At 32.6% G+C, this 25,012-nt stretch overlaps 3 protein-coding genes across 4 annotated transcripts; 2 read left to right on the top strand and 1 right to left on the bottom strand.

Annotated features, from left to right (window-relative positions):
• Positions 1-340: 340 nt before the first annotated feature.
• LOC110605878 (probable magnesium transporter NIPA4) lies at positions 341-4,662 on the top strand. The gene is made up of 9 exons (XM_021744548.2): positions 341-751; positions 1,305-1,361; positions 2,209-2,299; positions 2,375-2,535; positions 2,662-2,789; positions 2,905-3,042; positions 3,866-3,958; positions 4,126-4,231; positions 4,326-4,662. The coding sequence occupies exons 1-9, from the start codon at positions 610-612 to the stop codon at positions 4,424-4,426; spliced, it is 1,017 nt and encodes a 338-aa protein (XP_021600240.1). The 5' UTR covers positions 341-609; the 3' UTR covers positions 4,427-4,662.
• Positions 4,663-8,124: 3,462 nt separating this feature from the next.
• On the top strand, positions 8,125-9,125 carry LOC110606492. The gene has a single exon (XM_021745316.2). The coding sequence runs from the start codon at positions 8,214-8,216 to the stop codon at positions 8,820-8,822; it is 609 nt and encodes a 202-aa protein (XP_021601008.1). The 5' UTR covers positions 8,125-8,213; the 3' UTR covers positions 8,823-9,125.
• Positions 9,126-14,001: 4,876 nt separating this feature from the next.
• LOC110606491 lies at positions 14,002-25,012 on the bottom strand. 2 transcript variants are annotated; one of them, XM_021745315.2, is made up of 7 exons: positions 24,533-25,009; positions 22,939-23,745; positions 21,288-21,637; positions 16,283-16,494; positions 15,106-15,362; positions 14,824-15,002; positions 14,002-14,630 (listed from the first exon to the last, which is right to left on the bottom strand). In XM_021745315.2, the coding sequence occupies exons 1-7, from the start codon at positions 24,789-24,791 to the stop codon at positions 14,538-14,540; spliced, it is 2,157 nt and encodes a 718-aa protein (XP_021601007.1). In that variant the 5' UTR covers positions 24,792-25,009; the 3' UTR covers positions 14,002-14,537. The 2 variants fall into 2 exon arrangements, with proteins under 2 accessions (XP_021601007.1, XP_043809316.1); XM_043953381.1 differs by lacking the exon at positions 14,824-15,002 and having other exon boundaries at positions 24,533-25,012.

Below are 25,012 nucleotides of genomic sequence, written 5' to 3' on the forward strand. Positions count from 1 at the left end.
AATTTTTTAATTTTAAAAAATATATTAAAATATTTTTAAAATTAATAAAAATTTATTAATTAATTTACTCGTTAAGTTTAACAATTAAGTGTAATAAAAACTTTACAATGCTTTTAATATAAAAATTAATTAATAAAATTTTATAAAACTAAAAAAATAATTAATAAAATTTTTCATACAATATAAATTAAATAATAAAATATTTAATAAGTAAATTTTTTAAAATATAAAAAATATTACAACTTAATTTTTAAAATAGAGGAATTAACAATTAATAAATTTTAATATAATTAGGGACTAAATAGTTAATTTGCACTTTATTTTTCAATGCAGCAGAAAAGAGGCAAAAGTGGAAAGCAAGGTGGCCTAAAAGGCAAAACAAATCCAATTTCCAAATCCCAATTCCTCTCTGTCGCTCTGTTTGTGTTTCTGCACATACACATTGGAGTTGGATAATCGCATGCTCACATAGCTCGGTATTCGTCCAGTATAATGATCATAAGAATTCAATAGGGAGGGAGAATTTGATTATGGAATGGAAACGGTGGAAGTGGCATCTTTCGACGTGAGATATTGTCGGTGGTGTCAGGTTCCTGTGAAGTTAGAGCCATGGCGGACTCAGACAAGGGAATGTCTTCTGATAACATAAAGGGGCTGGTGTTGGCTTTGTCTTCCAGCTTCTTTATTGGAGCAAGTTTTATTGTGAAGAAAAAGGGTTTGAAGAAAGCTGGTTCTTCTGGTCTCAGGGCAGGTAAAAATTTTTCTTTTCCTTTTATATATATAAATTGTTTTTGCCTTTTGGGTTCGTTTCTGGCTGTGAAATGAATTGCATCACATGGGCGTAAGACTAGGAATTGTGTTCTTTGCAATTAGCTGAGAGGATTTCTTCCTGGCTTGAACTGGGTAAAATTTGGTGGGTCAACTCTGGGGTTTTTAATCCCTTTGTCTAACTATAATGAAATACTTGCAACAATTGAAGAATTCTTAAAAATATGATGCAATTACATTGTAATCTGAATATTTTATTTGGTTTCATAATCTTTGTTTCCCAGTTTGCAATGGCCATTGGAGAATTGTTATGTTGTGTTGCATTTGGAATGCAGTTCTGGTGAATTTTTTTGGTTGTCCGCTTGATTCTTATATCCACTTCCTTTTGTGCTTTTTCCTGTGCAATTGCATTTGTTAGTTATTGCTGTTAGAAGTGTTTTGGTGGCATATCATCTCTTGATGTTGCATAATGTTTTTGCTTATGGGAATAAAGTGGTGTGTTTATACTGTCTCCCAAATTATTGATTTTGTTGCAGGTGCTGGGGGTTATTCTTACCTGTATGAGCCACTTTGGTGGATTGGCATGATTACAAGTAAGTTTAAGTTTGCATACTTTTCTTGTCCCTTCAATGGAGAATATGGAACAGAAATTGGGAGGAATTGACAGTTTAATATTATGAAGCCTTTATGTGTTTGGTGATTACATATCATCAAGGAAATGAAAGTTATTCTTGGCACTAAGACTTCAAGCTACAGATTCTTCCTTTTCATTGAAACTGTAATTTCTCATAATTCATTCTGTTTCCATGTTTTTTTAGTGCCTTAAGATTGCAAAAATTTGGGAAATGCAAAGGACCACTTGGATGAAATTATTTTCTAATTATCAACTTTAACTTTGTATTCATATGATTGAATGTGTTCTTGCTTCATTTTCCATTGAAAGCTTATCAAAACACTAATTTGTGGTTTGATACATGAAGGATTTCTTATTTAATTGTTGTAAACAGAGTCCTTTTAAACTAATTACCAAATATAATCTGAAAGAGGTGCAAAATGCTTTTGTATGACTGCACTTCCTTATATTATGCCTTATATTATGCATTTCAATATTTTGTTGCTTTCTGGAGCAGGACACGCTCTGATATCAAACCGCTAATTTGTGGTTTGATATTGAAGCATTTCTTTATTCAATTGTTATAAACAACGTTCTGTTAAACTAATGACCAGATATAATCTGAAAGATGTGCAACATGCTTTTGTATGACTGCACTTCCTTTTATCTAGCATATTCAATATTTGGTTGTTTTCTGGAGCAGGACAAGTTGTTATATTTTCTTTTGAAATGATTACCCTTTATTTTCATCTTTATTTATTTTTTAAAAAGTTGAAGCCTATTCAAGGTTTGAGTGCATACTAACGTGGATATTGTCACTATGGCAGTGGTTGTTGGGGAAATTGCTAACTTTGCAGCTTATGCATTTGCTCCTGCTATTCTGGTTACTCCTCTTGGTGCACTTAGCATTATTATCAGGTAAGAGAAGATTTACAATTGACTATGACAAATCAGCTATCTGATTATAATGCTATCTTTGTTGTTCTCTCACAGTGCTGTCCTAGCTCATGTTATTTTACGGGAGAAGTTGCACCTATTTGGGATTCTTGGTTGTGCTCTATGTGTTGTGGGTTCAACGACAATTGTGTTGCATGCTCCTAAAGAACGAGATATTGAGTCTGTCAAGGAAGTGTGGGAACTTGCAACGGAGCCAGGTAAATATTCCTAAACAAGAAAAAAAGAAAAATAAAAGAACTATAATCGCTTCTACCCATGATAGATCCTTGATTTGATCACATCTTTTTAAAGAATTGAAATTCTGCATATTTGGACGTATGCAGCCTTCCTTGTCTATGCTACTTTTGTCATTGGAGCAGTCTTCGTCATCATTGTTTGTGTTATACCCCAATATGGACAGACTCATGTCATGGTATATATAGCTGTTTGTTCACTTGTGGGTTCATTATCGGTATGTGTCAGTTTTTGCTCTCTCTTGAAACTGATATATATTTTATTGTTGTTAAATACACTCTCATGCATACATATTAACTGTTGTTAAAATTATCTTCCCTTCACTCTAACAGGTCATGAGTGTTAAAGCAATTGGAATTGCTCTGAAGCTTACTTTCTCAGGCATGAATCAATTACTATACCCCCAGACATGGGCCTTTACCTTGGTTGTGCTTACCTGTGTGATCACTCAGATGAACTATTTAAACAAGGTACTCCTTTTCTTAGAAGTTCTTTCAGTCCCTTCAGATTTTGAAGGATAAAACCTATTGCATTAACCTTATACTAATTTATTTGTAAGTAAGCTTAGTAGCGTATCAACTAGGATAATTTTAAATGCAGCTGGTTATTTCATAATTTACTAGAAAAACCTTTAATTTTTCAGAACTTTAGCTCTCAAGTATGATGATGAGCTCTCGACCTTCCTGATCACATGACATTGCTGAATTTCAGTAATTCTAAGTTTGATGATGCAGTATATCCTTCTTGTTGCTACATTGTAAAGAAGCCACAGAATTCTAGTGCAAATTGAGAATATAAGCTACAACTTTTTCTTTTTCTGGCATTATAGTGTTGGGCATTAGGTTTGGGGCTCAAAAAAGTGCTGTTTTGAAAACAATTTGGTGTTCTTATGACTAAATTATGTCAAAAATAATTTTAAATTATTTTTTAATATTCTCTAAATAGTATTTTTAAAAATGTGTTCTCAACCGCAGCTCGAACAGCAATGCTAAACAGACCCTAAGATTGTGTTTCTTAAGCTAAAAATTATGTTGAAAGTTTAAGAGCTGTAGTACTCATCTAGGATTATCTCTTAGATGAGTACTAGTGTCAGTCAGGGATGGTGCGATCGACAAATCTGGGCTGTTGATTCATTTGGGTCCCATTGTTCAATATGCATGAAACCCACATGAGTCAGTGGTTCAGATGCGTCAGTTGCAGGTGGTGCCAACATTTCTGGTCTCTAAGTTCTTTCCATAAACCCCATTATATTATGGATTTTGCAGTAAACTCATCCTAGTCTCTTAATTGCAGGCTCTTGATACGTTCAATACGGCTGTCGTTTCGCCTATATACTATGTGATGTTTACATCCTTAACCATTTTGGCCAGTGTAATCATGTTTAAGGTAATTTTTTTACCAAGTATATTTGTTTTTCCCCTCTACTTTCTCTCCTGTCTGTGTCCACTTTGAAGTTTCATGTGGCGGCTGTCTTGCCTTTTCTTACCAAGCATCCCCCTTGCTGCTGTACCCAGAATTCATGACCATACAATTATATACTTTTTCTGATTCAGGATTGGGATCGACAGAATCCAACTCAAATTGTCACTGAGATATGTGGATTTGTGACTATCCTTTCTGGAACTTTTCTTCTTCACAAAACAAAGGACATGGTCGAGGGTGAGAATTATGGGCTTGTTCTGCAATGTTTTATCATTTTCTTTTGGTTTCTTAGAGATTATTGATGTAAAAATTAATGAGCTTTTGTTCACAGGTTCTTCACAATCATTGAGACTTCCCAGGCACACACAAGACAATGTATTTGAACCTGAAGGGATCCCTCTTCGGCGTCAGGAATCCATGCGACAGGCATAGCTGTAAATCCATTGATTCTCTGGGCTGGTTTCTTTCAAGATGTTGTTTGTATTTTGGGGGAGTGTGGGAACCATGCCATTAACCTGTACATTACCAACACAGTAAGCTGGTTCTTTATGTTCTTTCAGAGGATAATGCGCAAACGCGGCCTGAGTTATTCTCAGGCGACTTTCAGCTGCTTCCATGTACCGGGTTTTTGTCTTTTTGGAGTTAAAAAAAAAATATTTGGCATTTTAGATATAAACTTATTTGTCAAAAAAAAGGAATAGAGGTCGCTTATTCGGCTGTAGGCTGTTCAAACAGCCCAACAGGCTTTAGAAATTCAAAAAATAACTTTTTTTTTTTACTTTTTAGTTATTATTATATTATAATAATATATTTTTATATTATTTTAAAAATGTATATTATTAATTATTTATAATATAGTAATAAATATTTTTAATAATATATTTTATTTTTTTAACATATTACACGTGTAGCACTTTAATTTAATTGTTATAAGGTTTAATGATAAACTGTTATCATATTTTTTTATAAAATTTTATTTAATTGTTATATTATATATTATAATAATATATTCTATTATATATATTATAAAATATATTTAGTCGTGTTATTAATAAATAAAAAAATTAATAATAAAAAAGCATATTCTCTGTTTTTTAAATATAAATAAAGTATATTTAGTTAGTTTTATTATATTTTTTAGATACTTCTAATTTTCATAATATAATATTAAATATATTTTATATAACAGTTAAAGATGTTATTATAAAAATGTTTTTAATTTTATATTATATATTATAATAAAAATACATTTTATTATTTATATTATAAAATATATTTAATTATATTATTAATATTTAAATAAAAAATATTATTAATACTATTTAAGTTCAATGCTATGAAATTAATATTATATTATAATTGAACATATACGGTTGTACGTACAATCAATACAATAAAATATAAATTTAATTATTATAATTTTAAATATTTATATTAATTAATTAATTTATTTATTATTAATATTTTTTATAATTCTAAATATTTCTTGTACTGTTTGATTTTTATAATATTTTTATATATTAAAATAACAAAATATATTAAATATAATAACTATAAATTAATATAATTGGTACTATGTAATTACGGTGTTATTATATTAATATATTCAAATATTTATTATTATAAAAAATTATATTATAAATAATATATTAATAAATTAAATTGTACATAATATAACATATATTATAAAAATAAAAAATATTAAAAAAATTATGTGAACTTATAAAAGAATTATTCGGGTGCTATTTAATAATTCGAGTATGACAACGGTTAAAAAATATTTTAGGTAAAAAGCACCATTTTGTTTACTGCCTATATAATAAATTTATATTTTATAGCGTAATTTTAAATATATTTTATATTACATGTACTTTTAATAAAAAAATATATTTAATTTATTATATATTATAATAAAATATAATTTATTATAAAAAATTTTAATTATATTATAATAATAAATTTTAATTTATTATTATAAAATTAAAAAATAATTTTTATATACAAAAAAATAACAACTCAGTGATATTATATATGTTTAATTTTAGAATAATATCATTTCATAATTTTAAATATTTTGTGCACAATTCCTTTTATTATCAACTTATATATGTTTTCCTAAACGATTTTGAACTAATATAAAAAATATTTATAATATAATTTTTTAATAAAAAATTATTATTATTATAAAAAATTATACAGCAGCAAAATTAGACAGTAACAATAATATTTTTAAAAATTTAAATGAATAAATTAAAATATATTATTATAATATAATTAAATATTTTTATGATAAATATAACAAAATATAATAAATTATTCTCTTAAATAAATTAAATATAATATAAAATATATTTAATATTGTACTATAAAATATAATAAATTAAATATATTTAATTTATTATATTTACATGTAAATGTTATTAACAATATTTTTTAACTGTTATTGTATTTTTCATTTATTAATACTAGATCATTTATAACAAGTTACGATAGGAAATTAACATTAATAAACTGTTATTGTAACATATTTATTAATAAATTGTTATCATATTTTTTAATAATATTTTTACTTTTTATAATATAAACCGTTATCATAAGAAATTAATATTAATATAATATAGTATTACTATAATATATAATATAACAGTCAAAATATTTTTATTTAACGTTAGATATTAATATAATATATTTAATGTTATATTATGCCTCACAGATTTAATTTGATGGTAAATATATTTAAATAAATTTGAGAGGTTTTAGATTCTATTCTCTCAATTTATTTATCGTTTATTTTATTAAAATAATATATTTTAATTTATTAATTTAAAATTTATATATATATATATATTTAAAAAAATCCTGTAAACAATTTAAATCATGCCTTTGTAGATGATAATTATATAATTTAATATAAAATTTGGGGATAGATTTTGATTGAAGTTGCTTGGAATTAACTCATAATCCAAAATTCAAATGCTGCCCAAAATTAAGGAAAAGATTTTCTGATTATAGTAAAAGTGAAGTCACTAACAACTTGATTAAAGACACAACACCTTCATCCATTCCATGCAGCTGCTACATCCAAACAAATCTCTAATGCATACTTAATCCTTAAACTACTGAAAAATTGGTAAACCATGGAATCTATCATTTGCATATGTAGAAAGGACAAATTTCAAGTGTAAACTTAGAAAACAAATCATATGTTAAAAACAGAGACACAGAGTAGGGAGTAGTAGTGCAATCCCTTTCCAAGCTATACAGAGTCAACACCCACAGCAAATGGATGTAACTAAGGCTCCCCAGCTCCCAGAGTTAAAAAAAAAAAAATTTATACGATGATGCCAGACTTCTGATATCCAAATTAAGGTTGAATTCTAGAGAACGAAACAAATTTAAAATTCAGTAGAACTATTAAGCAAGCTGATTTAGCAGTACGATATCTAATTCGTGATTAAAACAGGCCGGACTGACCCAAATTTGAATCCATGAGGAGAATCTAGCATATTTGATGTGACAGAGAGCAGGTCTGACTACTCCACGGCCCTACAGCATGTGTACTGCAGAAAAATTAAATGGCCGTCTAACGAGAATAAGTAAATAGATATATCTATACGTAGATCCTATGGATTTACGTAATAAAAATAAATGGTATTACAATAGAATGACGATTATGCATCACTAAAAACTAAAGGAGAATGTGTAACCTCTCAAACTAACATTATACACAATCTTATAAATTTTATTTTTTTAAAATCTCGTAACATCATTATATAAATATTAATTTTTAATTATTAATTATACATAAAAATAAATATATTTAAAAAATAACATTTTTATGTGTAATTAATAGTCTAATACTTGTATGAGTATTTGCCTTTTTTAACTAATAATTTTATCTTCTAATGAAGATTAAAGTTTTTTTTTTCTAAAACCAGTTGACTCTGAGTAATAATCGTAAAAAATTCAAAATATTATTTCAAAATGAAAGGCAAATCAACCTATGGGTGCCGGTGGGACTACGTAATGGGTGGGACCCTATCCTAGATTCTTCACCAACAATTAAAAAAATAAAACATAAATTAATATATATTTATATAAATTTGGTTCTTGCAGCCGTTGAACTAATTTGTCCAAAGACCATCTACACCAAGCCCACAGCTCCAACTTCCAAAACAAACCTGTTCATACCCATCTCTTATGTTACCCACCACAGCCCATGGCCACTGAAGACTACTTCAGCTTCCCCACCACCACCGACACCACCTCCTCGGCTATCGACACTCCACCTCTATGGCGGTTGTCTCCGGCAGCCTCTCCTGATTTTTGCCATGGAACCACAAAAACAGAAGAAGAAGAAGAAGAAGAAGAAGATAGTGACCAAGATGAAGACTACCAAGATTGTCTCCCAACACACCAACCAATCAAGTACTCCACCCAAATAAAGAGCTGTTCATGGGCAGAGCGAGGTGGAGGCGCAAAGTTGGATGATGAAAATGAAGATAAAGAAGAAAAAATGGACATGTTGTGGGAAGATTTCAATGAAGAATTATCGATAAAGAGAAGTCCAAGTTCATTAAGATTTGATTCTGATATTCATATGGTTAAAATGGGATGTATTCATCAGATTCAATCTCTGAGATCGTCCACTAAAACTACTAGTACCGCCATGGTTTCACCTAAAAAGCCACCTGCAGCAGCTGCAAGTTTGGTAGTGTTCATCAAAGTCTTGAAGAAGCTTTTCTTGCTTCACAATTCTCATACCCATCTTTCTGTTCATCGCAACCACCGCTCTCCCATAAAGAGAGCTGAGAATCAATCATGGTGATTCTTCATTCTCTGTTTGATGTATACGTTCTCGGCTACAGCTCCGCTCTGTTAAAGAGTCGCGAGATGAAGATGAAGAAGAAGCAGCAGCTCCAATCAGGCACCTCCCAATAGCAGCCTGCCACGTCTAGGTATGAACGGTTAATTAATCCCTTTTGGATTTGCCTTCGAGATTACAAACTATGTCAACAGTTAGATGTGAAATTAGTATGAATATATAATAAATATGATACTAAAACATTGTACACAGAAGCCTATGCAAATTGTAAATTGATTTTTTTAAAATTAAATATTATACTTACCATAATTTTATAAATCACTACAAAAAATTAAATTTTTTATTGAAAATAAATATATGAAATTCATTACTAAAATATCTAATGAAAAAATTAAAATCCGTCACTATATTGCCAACAAAAATGTAAAATTTTAAATTTTCTTTTAAACTGAAGTTTAGACTCTCGTCCACTCATATTATTAGCATCATAATCACTCGTATTATTAGCATCATAACTTGTCGTAAAAAAATAAGTAGCATCATAACTTGTCGTAAAAAAATAAGTAAAAGAAGAGCGATGAATTTCGATTAAATCAAATATAGCAAAAAATAATAAATAAATAAATAAATTTTTTTATTAAGTTTAAACAGAAAAAATAATAATATTTTAAAAAATAAATATTATTTATTTTCTTTGTAAAAAGGGATACCGTTCTCTATAATTGAATAGTTGCAAATCATGAAATGTTCAAATGTTCGGTCTCTAACGATATTCACATAAAATAACAATTTAAAAATTTTAAAAGTAAGAGATTTTGAGTGTTAATTTTTTATTTTTTTTATAAAAATTCTGAAGATTTTCAAAAGGTTTCTGTTAGAAAAAATACAAATTCTCGTAACATGTAATTTTACACTAAAAATTTAGGATTTCCTATAATAATATTTATTTATTTAATTTATTAAATAAATAAATTATAACTGTAGTTCAAAACTTTAATAAATAAACTATATAAATTTTAAATAAATTTAATTAAATTTTTATTTAATTAATTAGATCAAAATCGTAATTCTTTAAATTATAATTTTATTTCAATAGCAATTTATATGCAATCAAGTTTTACTTTATTTATTTTCTCATTTTATTTTTTCATATAATTCTCTTTATTTGTGTGATCCGTTAAATTTTAAATATGTTGATAACAAATATAATTAACTAATTAATTAATTTAAGAGTTAAGAACATTGTTTAACAACATATCAAAACTATTCAAATATTCAAAATATCAAAAATGGTTTGGCTTAATCTTTCAGTGCATGGTTTGTCAGTGTAATTAATAGCTTTTTATCATAAATGTCCTGATTTAATATTTAATACATGAAACATGTTGTAATGTTAAATCATATTAGTTCTCATTTATCAGTTATTAACCTTTTGAATGAAATTTCAATTATTTGCTAATTTCGTTCCATTTTACACAAGGATTTCATAATCAATATTAGTAGAGAACAAATGGTACATTCCCTAAATTAATCTAGGGTGATAAATCTTATCCCAATCACATAAACACTTTCATACAGTTCCTAATATTTTCAATTCATCTCCACTTATTACTCATGAACCAAACAACGTGTAAAATGAATAAAAACATAAAAATTTCTATGTAAAATTATTTATTGATTTCAAGTCAAGTGATCACTTATATAACCATCACTTGAATAATCTATAAACACAGTTTATTTTTCATATGAATTTTTTAGGTGGGTGAGTTCAACTGCAATTATTCATAAAATAAGTATTTATACATTAGTTATATATATCTCACATATTTCAACTTATAAGTTCAGTTGTTTCCTTTAAAAGGAAAAAATATAATATCTACTACTCTCAACAGCTCTAATATTTATCCATGAGTTTAACTTAGCCATGCTTGGTAAGCAGGATTGGAACATTATTACCAGGCCTCATTCTTTAGTGGCCCGCTTTCTTAAGGCTCGTTATTTTCCGACAACGTCTTTTTTTGAAGCTTTTTTGGGCCACAATCCTAGCTTTTTGTGGCATAGTATATGGGCAACTCGAAGTCTGGTTAAAGCTGGTGCTTATTGGAGAATTGGGAATGGCAGGTCCGTTTCTATTTGGTCTCACCCTTGGTTGAAAGAGGCGCCCGACTCATTTGTTTCTACACCCCCTCCTCCGAATTGTACTCTTTCTGTTGTTGTAGATCTTATGATCGGCCATAGATGGAATGAGAGTTTAATAGCTCAATTGTTCAATGACAGAGATAGGAGTTGTATTTTGAACATCCCTCTAAGTCTTTCTTCGCACCCAGATGCGTGGTGCTGGAAATTTGCGTCCAAGGGTCACTATTCTGTCAAGAGTGCTTATAGATTTCTGGTTGCTGGGTTTCGACATAGGGAAGATAGTGAGATATGGAGTCGTTTTTGGAAGACGAAGGTGCCTCCTAAAGTGCTTAATTTCTGCTGGCGTGCTTTAGTTAATGTTGTTCTTTGCCTCTCTTTGCTTCAGTCCAGGAGAGTTCCGATTGATTCAATGTGTCCGTTGTGTCATGAGGCTCCTGAGACTGTCTTGCATATTCTTGTTCAATGTCCTTTTGCCCGCAGTTGCTGGTTGAGTTCGCCTTTGGGTTGGCCTGCATACTCCGCTACCTCTCTTAGGGAGTGGTTGGTTCTCTTTAACCTTCCTTACTGCTTCTGCGGAGAATGCTTCCTTTATTCTAATGATATGTTGTGCTTTGTAGCATAACAGAAATAATGTTGTTTGGAAAGTTCAGGGTCGAACTGCGAGTGGTGTATTCTTCATGGCACTGAATTTTTTGTAGCAATGGAGGGGGGCCTGCTCTGATTCTAACAGCTGCACCAATGTTGTGTTGGCTTTGACTGTTTGGTCTCCTCCACCGCAGGGTTGGATTAAGACTAATATTGATGCATCTTTAAACTCGCAACGAAGTTCACTAGGTTTCGGCTGTGTAGTCCGAGATGCTAATGGTAGATTTATGGCGGCTAAAGCAGGCTGTTTTTGTAGTCAGATGGAGGTTAAGTGTGCTGAGACAATGGCTTTTCAAGAGGTGTTGAGCTGGATTAAAGAGTGCGGATGGGATCGAGTTCTTTTCGAATCGGATGCTCAGGTTCTTGTTGTGTCCATTAACAATGCTTCGTTAAATAATTTATCACATTTTGGTCTTTTGGTTCAAGATTGTAAATTGCTTCTATCCAGTTATGAAAAAGCAATATGTGGTTTTATTTACAGATCTGCGAATGATGTCGCTCATGTTCTAGCAACATTGGCTCATTCTGAGTCAGGTCAAGCAGTTTGGGTTTATGTCCCTCCTCTTCATATAGTTTCTTTAGTCGCTTTGAGTTAATGATATTTCTCTCCTTTTCAAAAAAAAAAAATATTTATCCAATTATATAAAAATATGGATCAGAAATATTTGGAGACACTACTTAAATGCGAATCTCACAATTATAATCACATTATAATTGTCTTTCCATAGCAACGTAGTCTAATGAATTTTATTTTTATTGAAAATTCAATTAAATTAAAACTGAAGATAAATAACTACCTTTATAAAATTATATTTAAATATTTAAAATAGATGAAAAATAATATTATTACAGTAGGGCCGAGATATTATTAAAATTAAATTGCCAATTTGATATGGCTTAAAACCATTAATTTGGTCCAATTTAAAACTTGTGGTTCATGGTTTCAAAATCCCTAAACTAAACCATGAAGATTTTGGTTTTTATCCGGTCCGATTATGGTTCTAATTTTGCTTTATTTTAAGTTGGTTTTAACTATCTGCTATCAATCTGTTTTTGTTCGATTCTATTTTAAAACTAGACTATGAGTATAACTTACCTTAATAAACCAAGACTCCATATCCCATATATTCACTCGAAGTCCCACCGCACCATAGTCGTCATTTGGAGAAGCAGAGTTACCATTAGTAATTTGACTTAACATCCTATCCATAACTCATAGCTATCCTAATGAACCAAAATCGACTCTCTATTGTCTCCATCCCATGAATACCGGATCTCAAATAGCTAGGTTCTTTAATATTAAAGCTTTTTTGTGGTTACCGCCTCTCTAAGTTATGTTCTCGCCCGCTATTCCAAAACACCATTTGATCACTGGTAGATTATGCATATTTTACTGTTAAAAAAATATATTCAATATTTGAAAATAGGATAAGTTTTAGATTTTAAATTAAGATTCAGATTATTTATAATTTTATTTAAATATAATTTAATAAATATAGTTGTTAAAATTTTTTATTATATTTTTTCTATATAAATCCATATTTTAATAAATAAAAATATAATATCATTAAATCTCAATTACATATCTTGTTCTTCTCTCCTTTCAAAACAAGAATATTTCAGCCTTTCTTAGCACTGGAAGACATTGTAGGATGTAACTAGGTTTATCTTATGAAGTAGAAAGCTAATGGTTCCGGTGATTGATATAAGGCCTAACTTGTTCTATGATCTTTCATCAAAAGAAAAAAGAGAGAAAAAAAAAAAAGGAGAAGAAGGAAGGAGGAGCAGGGGAAAGACAACCGGAAAATTCTTGATCTATTAAGATGTTAGATTGTATTATATAATAATTATATGTTATGTATGAATATAAAAATATTAAAGTAGATTTATTAAAATAAATATTAAATTAAAAAAGTGGCGAACATGAAAAATTGAAGAGATGTTGCATAGGGTAAGTATAGAAAACAGGATTGCCATCCATCGAATTCATTTTCGATTTTTTTTTCACAAACAATATATATATATATATATATCAACAACAGAGATGTATTGTATCAAAATTTATATTCAGAAAGAATGTTAATGTAAAAAGCTTCAGTATATTATTAAAGTAAGTTTCAATTTTGGATAAAAAATAATATAATTCACATACTATTGAATCAATTAATACTTTCTAATTGGATAATAAAACTATAACTAATTTAAAATAATCGTATTTTAAATAAAATAGTTTATTTTTAATAATTTATTTTTAAGAAATCACTGTTTAGAAAATGATAAACCAACCCTATGTGCAACACTTATGCTATTAAATATTATAAATTAACATCTGTAATATATACATAGAAGTATGCGTATGCCCCGTTTGTTGGCAACCACAATAATGAAATTGTGCATAAATTGAGAAGATGGTAAGATTCAAATTTTCTAAGAATAATATCATGTGTGTTTTATATAGCAAAATTTGTTACAAAGCGACCAATTTGGATATCCAACCCATAAGGAAAAATTAATAGAATCCAAAAAGAAGAGTGGGAGGCACATAATATTTGTCCTTCTAGTGGAAGTAATGGTACAAAAGGCATTGAATTCATGGCTGGGCTCAAAATGAAACAAAGAATAGGGAACGGAACGAGGTACAATGAAGAAGCTTTGAGTATATCACTAGTTACTTTTCCACAGAGGTGATGTATTCGATTAAAGTCAAAGAATTGCAGCAAACATTACCCCGCCCCAGCAGATAACTAGATCCTTGCATCAATACGTGTTCTTTCACATTTGAATTGCAAGATTTGAACATCGTTAGCAACTAGCATTTCTGTAACATTCTGGGGCAATTAGAGTAGAGGATACCTTCATCAGGCACTAAATCTTTGTATGGCAAAGAATAATGTACAGAAACAGGCTTCAAGAAACATGAATGTCTCGTGCATTTTATTCCGTTGCTTGTTCATGTTGATGAAGAATATTTCGCTTCTCAGCTGATCTGTGACGAAACAACTTTGCTATGGCTCTTCTCTCACAATCCTGCAATAGAATATGTAAACAGATCTGAAACTTGAGATACAGGTTGATAGAAACTGTTAAGTTGCAGATTTCTTTAGATCGTTTTTTGCAACAGCTGATAATTGTAAGAACCGGTTCCAATTTGAAATTTTTACTATTAGTGTTGGTCCTTCTATGGAGTTGAGTGGAGAAAAATATCAATAGAATTCTTCACCTTGAACATGTTTAGATAAAATGGTTTGCCAGGATTCATCCTTCTCAATTTCTGGTATGTATATGCAAAACTCAGTTGATCACGGGGAGTAAAGCGATCAACTTCATTGAACCAAAGACACGAGAACAGGTTTGACATGGGAGTGTGAGCTCTTACAATTAAAGATCCTTCAGGTACATCTGTAGACAATACAAATAATACCAGCTAAACGAAGGTAGAGAAAGTGAATTCATGATATTAATTATACCAGAAAGAAAACAACACAAAAAAAAAAGATCTTACTGCTGGGCAGAAGCTTGTTTGGATCAGAGGCATTGAATCTTTTCAGTCCATCAGCCTGGTAGAAAGCAAATTGCTGATCTATAACAGTATGATTATACTTGTTTAATCTCTTGTTTTGTGCAACCTCTTCCCATACACAGTGGCGATCATAATGATTAGAAATGGCATATTCATGACCTTTACGCCACAGAAAATATTCCAGAAGAAGCAAAGGATCCAGTTGAAGACGCAATTTGCTATCCAACCAGATTGAATACCTGAAAAAAACATTTATAAGGTAAACATTCATGTACAACAGACACATCTTAATTGGATGAAATTCCCACTTATTCATAGTTTTAATGATTTCAAGAGCACCAGCTCAAAAGGTTCATTGATTTCAAAGAGCACTAGCTCAACAGTCCCAAGAAGATAACTGCATAAGCAGCACCCACTCTGAACTTTGAACCAAACTGTACAAGCATCCAGGACAGACTTTCACAACATAGTTTCCGCATGCACAATGCAAAGATTCTACTGCCAAGGATATAATGAAAAGTACCCACAATCAACCAAAATTGAGTAACCACTAACCAACTAAAAAATTCCCAATGGTTATATTTCAAGTGATAATGCTTTGCAGAAATTAGAAGGATAAAGGCCTATCAGTTCAATTTGTTTCTACTATCAAATAAAGGTAGCATGATGTTCAAATTAAGGCATGGGCACACCTTGATCCAGATTGGACGAATTCATTTTTTTTCTTATAATCAGGAGAAACACCATTCCTACATTATTCCAAGATTTCAGTACCAGTCGACTCCTAGACAACTACATTTTAGAAAAAGTGAGAGCGGCCAAGAAAAAAATTTTAAAAACACAATTCTTCTCAAAAAAAGAAGAAGAGAAGAGAAGGGAGCCCAACTGTGAAGATAAGGGTGTGACTTCCACTTAGAACACCGGAACAAACCATTCTGCAAACCTCTCAATAAATCTCTATTGAGAGTGCATCTCCCAGAAAAGATGCAAGTAATTTGCATTTGGACGTCCAGTAAACTCTCGAGTAAATAAGCATCTAAAAGTGTTACAAGCAATGGAAACTCATTAACAAACAATAGTAAGCCACCTATCACTGGGTATTTTAAAAATTAAATGCATCACAAGACAAAAACTCCAACCATAAAACACTAACTCTTACCTAGCAGAAGGGAAAAGCCGGTGTGGCAACAGTTTTGGTATTTTGCCCACTCTCCGCATATCAGTATATGGTAGATTCTTCACCACCACAATCTTCCATAAACCAATAAAACCTGCTCTATCAGGCATTTGGCCTTCTGAAGTAAGTGTTTGCAAAGTAGCTTCGTCCACAAACATCACAAAACAGACATTTTTCTTGGACAAACGAGTGACCTGAAAAAGGTAAAAGATTCATCATTAAAATGGATGATGTGTACAAATTACGACATCATGATAAATTTCCTCTTCCAAATACAAGATCAACTCTGACTATATGGACAAGCAGGGTGAGGGAAAAAAGAAGAGGGAGGGGAAAAAGGGGAGATACACATGCATTAAACATGATATGCAACACAAGAGACTGGTGAAAAGAAAAGCTTACAACGTCCAAAATTCTAAGATCTTCACCTAATGTCTTCCCATAAATTGTTCATAAACCACATAAATAAGTCCTAAAAGGATCACTGCTACCCTAAAGAAAAATGAAAATTTAATGCATACATCAGCATAACACATAAGGGAAGAACTTGAGTCACAAGCTACAAAAAATAATAAAATCTCAAAACATGCTACACTCTTATTACATCATTTGCACAGAGTCCAATCACACTGAGACTTACAGGTTCAAAATAGGAGGGGGTTGGGTGAAAATCTGAATCACAAACTAAAACTATGGACTAATCAACAACAAAGGATATGGAGCTCAATTAGGCGTGGTTGCTACACGAGTCCTCGTGCATAGGGGACTGCAACTAAAATCAACTTCTTTGGTTAGGCTTCAAAATGCTGGATGCAAATGCCACATCAATGATCAGGTTTCAATCATTCAGCATGCCAATGCCATCTAGACAAAAGGCCTCCAGCTAAACTCTAAGCCATTACCAGAAATATAGCTCTGAAAAACTGAAAGGGGCACTAATTATAATATTCAATACTTCAAGAACTTGCATGCACTAAATCAAAGTTAAAGTTCTTATGAAGTTCAAGCTAAAAATCTTGGTGTATGGCCTCTGCAAATTGGTTCCTGTAGGCCGTAGTAGAAAATGTGACCCCCAAAAAAAAAATCCAACATCATAACGTCACATGACCACAATCCTGAAACCCATTAAGCAGTTCTTACCATTCCAAGGCATATCTTATACCTATATTCAGGTTTAAGCCAATGTGTTGCTCAAGCTGCCTTTTATTTATAACCTTTGAATGGTTCATGGATCTAAGAATACACAAAATTCAGTGAGGTATGAGAAGAGAATTTAGAGAGGAAGAGAAGAAGATTATTGATTGATAATTCTCCTGTCTGTACAAGTACGAGAATCTGCTCTTTATACAACTGACCCCTCTAACTAACCGCTTTTCTATTATCCCTCCAATACTAACCAACACTTATTTACCTCCAACACCACTTGACTTATTAACTTGGCGTTCCTTTCTCCTCATTCTGTAATATGTGATCCCCCCCCCCCTTCCAAAATAACAGTACACAAAATTCAGTGTCACTTCTACTCAAAGGTTTTAGCCACTGAAGAACTGTTCCCAAGGATGCCAATGTCTGGTTTTCAAAATTCTGGAGGACGCGAGAGAATTTGTATTAGCAACAATCTAGGGGGCACCACATGTCCTTTTCTTCTACATTCTAAAGGTGGGGAAGAACATGCATAACTATTTAAATTTGTATATATACCCATAGTTGTCAAGTCGAGATTAGAATAGAAAATCGAAATCTTCATTTCATGAATCGAGAATCAAATCGAATAGTAAGATTCGCTAAGACTTCGAAAAAATCAATTAAAAATAATATATGTTCTAAAAATAAGTAAAAAATATATCATAATGACATATTTTGATAAATATAGAATTATTATTTATTTAATTCTAAATATTATTCATAATAAAATAATATGCATGAATTATGTTATATAGTTTTTTTTTTGTTATAAATTATAAACTTTGGAATTGTCGGCAATAGTTATCATTATACATGTACCGAAATTCTCATTTAAATTTGATCAAATAATTAAATAATAAAAAAATAACATATTAGAATATTATAAATATAAACTGTCATAACTTAACAACTATAATTAGTTGAGTAACTTAACTGAAAAGGAAAAAAAAAAAGACAAAAAGAAGGAGAGGGAAAAGAATGGTTAGTGGAAGAAAAATATCTAAGGGAAGGCTTTATTTACACTTTTTTATAGTAAAAATGAACAAGATCTTAAATTTTGAAAATATAAGAGCTCAAAAACTCTTTTAAATAATTAATTGTATCGAGTGAAAAATTCTTTGATTCACCTTATTCGCTATCAATTTTTTTTTACTTAGTCAAAATTCATGCATCCTAGAGATTTGAATCGCTAAGATGTAAAATCAAATCGAGAATCGTAAGGTTTAGATCAAGAATTGTAAGATTCACCCCATAAATTCGAATCGATTTGTTGAAAAATAGATTTGGATCGAGAACCCTAAGATTCCAAAAACAATGTATACACCATATTTTGATTATTCTAAAGATGGGAATGTAATACCCGGCTAGACTCCGGCGTCGGAATTCCAATCTTCCGACGGAATCTCCGTTGAAAACCGAAATCTCGAAGCTGGAATCTCTCTAGAAGGGTAAAACAAAGTTTTCTTAAAATGATTTTAAGGTTTTAAGTTAAAAGGAAAGAAAATAGTTTTGGAAGGAAAAACCATGTTCGGCCGCCGAACCTTCAAGTTCGGCCGCCGAACCTTCAAGTTCGGCCGCCGAACCTTCAAGTTCGGCCGCCGAAGGTGGTGCCGCCGCAGGACCTCCCCTTTCGGCCCCTGAAAGTGGTTTGTCCAGCCACCTATAAGAAGCCTTCAGCCAGAAAATGAGAGCTTTCTCTCCATTTTCGGGCAGAGGTGAGTCCTTGCTCTCCCTTTTATGGTTTTGTTGTTTTTCCTTCAAATCTCTTAAGAAATTCATAAGTTTTGCCTTGTTTTTGAAGATTTGAGCTTGAATCCAAGTTTTTAAACCTTGGAGACCTCCGGAGACCGTTTTACCTCATCTTCATGTTGGGGTTGCTGTCACCTTTAGATCTCCAAGAGATAAGCCTAGATCCTTACCTTTTCTATGTTTTAATCAAGTTTTAAGAAAGGGTTAAGGGTTAATAATGCATGAAATGGTTAGATCTAAAGTTTTAGGGTTTGAGTTGGGTTATTAATGAATATTTGCTCTTGTGTTGTTTTGTTGTTGCTTGTTGGGAATTAGGCTAGTTTTTATGCCCCTTATGCATGATGAGTGCGTATGTATGTTTTTGAGTTGTTGGGTGTGAGGATTGGAGAGTTGGGTGGCTGCGTACATAGGGTAGAATCGAGTTTTGTCTTGCTGGAGAACCCAGGTTCGGCTGCCGAAGCAAGGTTCGGCCGCCGAACCTGCTTGTGAAGGTAGCCTTTTGGCCGCCTAACCTGCTCCCGAAAGCATGGACTTTCGGATCTGTGAAGGGGTTTAGGCCGCCGAACCTGCCCCCGAAAGTCCCTGACTTTCGAATCTGTGAGGGACTTTCGGCCGCCGAACCTGCCGCTGAAAGTCCCCTGCCCAGCCTTCCTTTGCTTGTTTTATGTGCATGTTTTGTTATGTTTTAGGAGGATTTTTGGGGAATTGTTTAGAGTTATGTAATAGTTATGTTTGGTCCCTTATTTGAGTCCATCTGTGTAGGATCGGACTTGGGAGACCGTAGAGGCCTGCAGTGAGATAACTGCACCAGTTTTAGGCGAGCGTCAGCCAGAGGTGAATAGAACTGAACTATTTTTTTAAAGTAACTAAACTTTTTAAGCATGTTCACGCATCACGAATGCCATGTTTATGTATTAGACTATTTGCATTAGAATTCACGAATATGATGCATTACATAATTTACTGTTGATGTGGATGGATGTTGGATGACCCACTAGCCCTCTAGTATGATATGTTATGACGGATACGGAAAGACCAGGGCTTGCACATTCTACGCCCCTGACACTATGTAAGGGAAAGACCAAGGCTTGCCCATTCTACGCCCCTAGCACTATGCAAGGGAAAGACCAGGGCTTGCCCATTCTATGCCCCTGGCACTATGTAAAGGAAAGACCAGGGCTTGCCCATTCTACACCCCTGGCATTATGGATATGTATGTTATGTTTAAGCGAAAGTCCTGAGGAGCTCCGTCGAGGGCCGGGCACATTGGAATATGTAGAGGGTTACTGGTGACAAGTCCATCTTGATGTGAATTGTTTGTGTTGTGACGCATTTCATACGAGCATATGTTTATTAAACTGTTTTTATGTTCTGCTCACTAGACTCTTGTAGCTTATCTCTTTCCCCTAACCCCAGGTTTGCATGGTCAAGGATAGCTCGGGGAAGCCGACATAGTAGCTGTTATTGTCTGATGTAATAGAATAGTGTGGACATGTAAATTTTAATGGATTAGAATTGTGCTTGACCCTAGTTTTCTTTACCTTTGTTAACATGATCATTATGTAAAAGTTTTTAATTATGAGTTATGTTTGAACCAAGCTTGAGGCATGTGATGTTAACCATACTAGAGCATTTGATGATAGCTCTAGTATGGGTTTTATGTTTACAGTTTTGATACATGCACAGGTCTAGCCATGGTTCATGAGATGTTTAAGTTTTTGTTATTATGTACGATCATGTATGGGAGTTTATCAGGTACACAAGATGTATAGTAGGCTTGCTACAGGTTTCGGCGACCTTAAGTCGATCTACATCCTAGCGCCAGTAGCAGTCCGGTTTCCGGGTCATTACAGGGAAGGACATGCATAACTATTTAAATGTGTATGTATTTATACCATAATTTTTATTTTTTCTGTTTAAACACACATCAATGTTCAGTGTGGATAAAAGCCTCATGTCAAACCTAAAAAATGATTCAGTAACTGATCTCCCATGCAAAGAATACAGCATTATTACTGTATGCTTATTTTTACCAATATAGAAGTCTGCATACCATTTTACTGGCAGGTGACCTCAAGCGATCTGAATTTCCAAAGATACAAGAGATTACTGCAATGTGGCATCTACTGATATAATTTGCATCATCTTCCGCCAAATCGAATCCTGTACTTGGGGATCCTTCAGGACCTTTAACAAAACCACAATTTATTTTTTGATCATGAACCAAATATGATTCTTCTCGTTCTTGCAAGCTCTGATGACCAGCAAATCTGGGCTCCCACTGTTCCTCCCCATTGGACCTCTCCTCCATTTCCACATACTGCAAGGAAAATCTTGAAAATTTACGACTTTCAAAAGGCTCCACAAGCTGTGAAGAATTTAGAAACTTCATCTCACAAGACCCTGTCACAAACAGCATGTTAAGCAAAATACAAAATTATATTTTTAAGCGATGAGAGAAGAGAGTAAAAATTGTCCACATCATGTGAAGCAAAACTACCTTAGTGCAATATCTTAATAGAAGAAAGTGCACCAACAGTGAATTGTAAATTGTGTACAAGCTAGGGTAAGACGCTATATACACAAAAGAAACAGAGATGATAGTGTGCACAGAAATACTCAAAAGATAAATGCAACATCTAGAAACTTATATTAACCATTTTGTCTATGAATATTTAAAAGCTGTCTGGATAACAGTTCAATCAATACTGAGCATGGCAAGGTACGAGCTCATAAACCTGACACCTTATGTCAATCTAAAAGCATATGGTTAAGAGGATTCTTAATTAAAGAATTCAAGAAGTTCCTCCATTAGAGCTTGATCTCAAGATACCATGATTTTAAACTTCTAATATTTTATGTGGGTCTTGCTCCCAAGTTTTTGATGCCAAGCTGCTCAAGTACACCTTTGTCTTCTTTCCAGAAACATCACACCTTACAGATCATGAGAGCTGGTAATATCTATGTTCCCTTCCAAAGAACTACTCCATTTTCCCTCTAATTTATTCCCAACTTTAATCCTACCTGTTAATCCAGCAATCAAATTGCCAGACCATTAGAGGGTCTCCTGTACAGATCACTTAACAGTCTGAAACTAGAACAGTAGGAACATCAAGCATCACCAACATCGCATATAAATAAGCAAAATATATATAGAAGCATAAACATACATAAAATTTATATAATTACACAAATGCAAGTTAGCTGGAAAAAAATATATCTTATGAACATCAAAATTGGAAAGGTCACAAACAATCCAATTAAGAGAGAGAGAGAGAGAGAGAGAGAGAGAGAGAACTTTCTGAAAGCAGGTTAAGGGACATACATTCCAGATTTCTATTAAAAACATTTCATCTCAATTACCTCAAAACAAGATACAACAAACCACTTTCACATAAATTACAGAGCCAAAAAACATAAATACCTTCAACCAATATAGAACAGAATAGAAATGACCATATCCACTAAAAACTTTTAGCATCTCCACAAAGTTATCTTATTAAGGTATTAAAGATGCTTCTAATGAGTCTTTCCAAAGGGAAAAAAAAAAACTATATAAAATTTTCAGAGGCGCAAAGAGCTATTTAACTAAACAGAAATCAACTTCAATTGAAATCAAGGTCTTAAATGTGCACATGCACAATGCCAATGAAAAACGATGAAGAGGAGGAGGAAAGACAGAAAGAGAGGAAGAGGAAAAATACCAGAAAATTTCCGGCGCTTTGCTTTCTTTTTTGAATCTGACCTTGATTTTGTTATAGATTGACTGCCACTGAATCGAACATGTTGAGGATTAGTGTCGACGTTATCCAAAGCTCTGGAACTCAAAGACTTCTCTAACATATTCTCAGAGACTTCAGAATTGTGCTTGGAAATACTTTGATCCATAGTTTCAGCATCATGGAAATTAGAGAACTCTTTAACATCTTTCTCCTGGGATATTCCTAGGGTAGTGTGGTCACCACTTTCATTTTCAGAATTGCCATATTCCTCCATTCGAGGATCGTGGAAATCAATAATATCATCATACTCATTATCAGTATCAACTAGCTCCTTCTGCTGTGCACGATCCTCATCATCAAGTACCCGACTGTTAATGTCATTTTCCTTTCTTGATTGGCCATTACTCTTTAGAGAGGCCTCATACTCTGCTTCATATCTTTTTAATTCATTGCGTCCATCTTCATTGTACAACCCAAATCCTCCTTGTTTTAAACCCTTAAAAGCATCATCTTGAGTAGGCTTTAGCTTTCCACCCTTCACTTCCATTGGATCATGGTCCTTTTCAGCAGATTCATTCCTAACTTCCCCTCTGTCATGGTCCACATCATCCTCATTATAATCTCCATCCCTTCTCCTATCATCCCTATCCCAATACCTAGAATCCCGTCCATGTCCCACTGAACCTTCGCCAAACCCAAGGACTCTAAAATTGTCTGTCCGTGTAACATTTGTAAGAAAATCAAGATCATTCTTCGTCTCATCATCTTCCACATGATGAGAATTTATTTCTGCACCAGTAAAGACATCATCATTACAAGAGAGAGAGAAAGAGAGAGAGAGAGAGAGAGAGAGAGAGAGAGAGAGAAATAATCAAAGCAGAACCCGAAGAAGGAAAATCCATACATGGCTTTAAAAGTGTCAAACAAATTAAAATTCCATGCCACCACAATTCACTGTAGAAAACACAATGCACATCCTCGCTAAGATATAAGGCGGTTGAAAAAAGACATTATGGCTCATATCTCACATTTTCAGCCTTCAGAACTCAGATAACAAACATCTATACTCAATTACGTTTTAGACAACTATTTTGGTTTGTCAAGAACTTCCCCACTGAGCTCCATTTTGCAAGGAAGAAAGTATAGAAAAGACTCGTTATCATGCGATTCATGGTTGAAATACCAGAGGAAGAAACCAAGTTCAAACACTTCCTTTTCTCTTCCTTGGTCTTCTTAAGGTTCTAATTACCGGTTTGATCGTTTAAATTGTCAAACCAAAGAAACTGAATAGTGCAATATCACGATATTAGAATGAAATCCAAACAGATATTTTACCCAACAAAAAGTGCAAAAACTATAAATTAAACTCTTTCTTTCTTTATTAAAAAATAAAAAGAACAGATGCAATCTAAACTGTCGGTCGATTAATTCAATCTGAACTAAATTATCTTCAACAAACAGATCAGTATTATAGTCTTGATTTTCACACTCTCATTTTCTATACACTTCCACTGCAACAAAACAAACAAACAAAAGAAGAATAAACTACAAGCACCAAAGCATCAAACTATCCAACCTTTATCATCCACGGAGAGGTAATAATAAGCTAAGACAGTGACAGAAAGCACAACAAACAAAACCACAATGACAGCTCCGATCGAGAAAGCAGCAGCTCTGCTCTTATCAGATCGAGCCGATCGGCGAACCTTCACCGGCTTCGGCTTGTACTGTTGCTGCTGCTGCTGCTGCTGAGAAGGCGGAGCACGAATCCCAATGGCGACATGATCCGACGTGCCGTTTGAATAATGGTGTCCAGATTGCCTGTACTGCGCCATTCCTACGCATTCATCATCCACTGACGCAGTACAATCGCCACCGAATTCAACAATGCTTCACCAGAAACTCCCAATTCCACTCCCCCCAAAAAAAAAATTAACAAAACTATTTGTAAGCTCCGTACATATACGTTATATATAGAGAGCGAAGGAGATGGAGAGAGAGATTTTAGGTGTTTGGTCTGAGAGAGAGAGAGAAAAATTTGGGCAATTTAGAGTGA

The sequence above is a fragment of the Manihot esculenta genome, chromosome 18, assembly GCF_001659605.2.
Source record: "Manihot esculenta cultivar AM560-2 chromosome 18, M.esculenta_v8, whole genome shotgun sequence".
In the NCBI taxonomy this organism is placed as follows: Eukaryota; Viridiplantae; Streptophyta; class Magnoliopsida; order Malpighiales; family Euphorbiaceae; genus Manihot; species Manihot esculenta.

Coding starts and splice junctions, on each gene's coding strand:
- LOC110606491 (XM_021745315.2), bottom strand. CDS start 24,791: ATGGCGCAGTACAGGCAATCTGGACACCATTATTCAAACGGCACGTCG. Junction 15,363..16,282: donor CGGCTTTTCCCTTCTGCTAG/GTAAGAGTTAGT, acceptor TGTTTTTTTCAG/GTATTCAATCTGGTTGGATA. Junction 14,631..14,823: donor TTTATCTAAACATGTTCAAG/GTGAAGAATTCT, acceptor ATTCTATTGCAG/GATTGTGAGAGAAGAGCCAT.
- LOC110605878 (XM_021744548.2), top strand. CDS start 610: ATGGCGGACTCAGACAAGGGAATGTCTTCTGATAACATAAAGGGGCTG. Junction 1,362..2,208: donor GTGGATTGGCATGATTACAA/GTAAGTTTAAGT, acceptor TCACTATGGCAG/TGGTTGTTGGGGAAATTGCT. Junction 3,043..3,865: donor AGATGAACTATTTAAACAAG/GTACTCCTTTTC, acceptor TCTTAATTGCAG/GCTCTTGATACGTTCAATAC.
- LOC110606492 (XM_021745316.2), top strand. CDS start 8,214: ATGGCCACTGAAGACTACTTCAGCTTCCCCACCACCACCGACACCACC.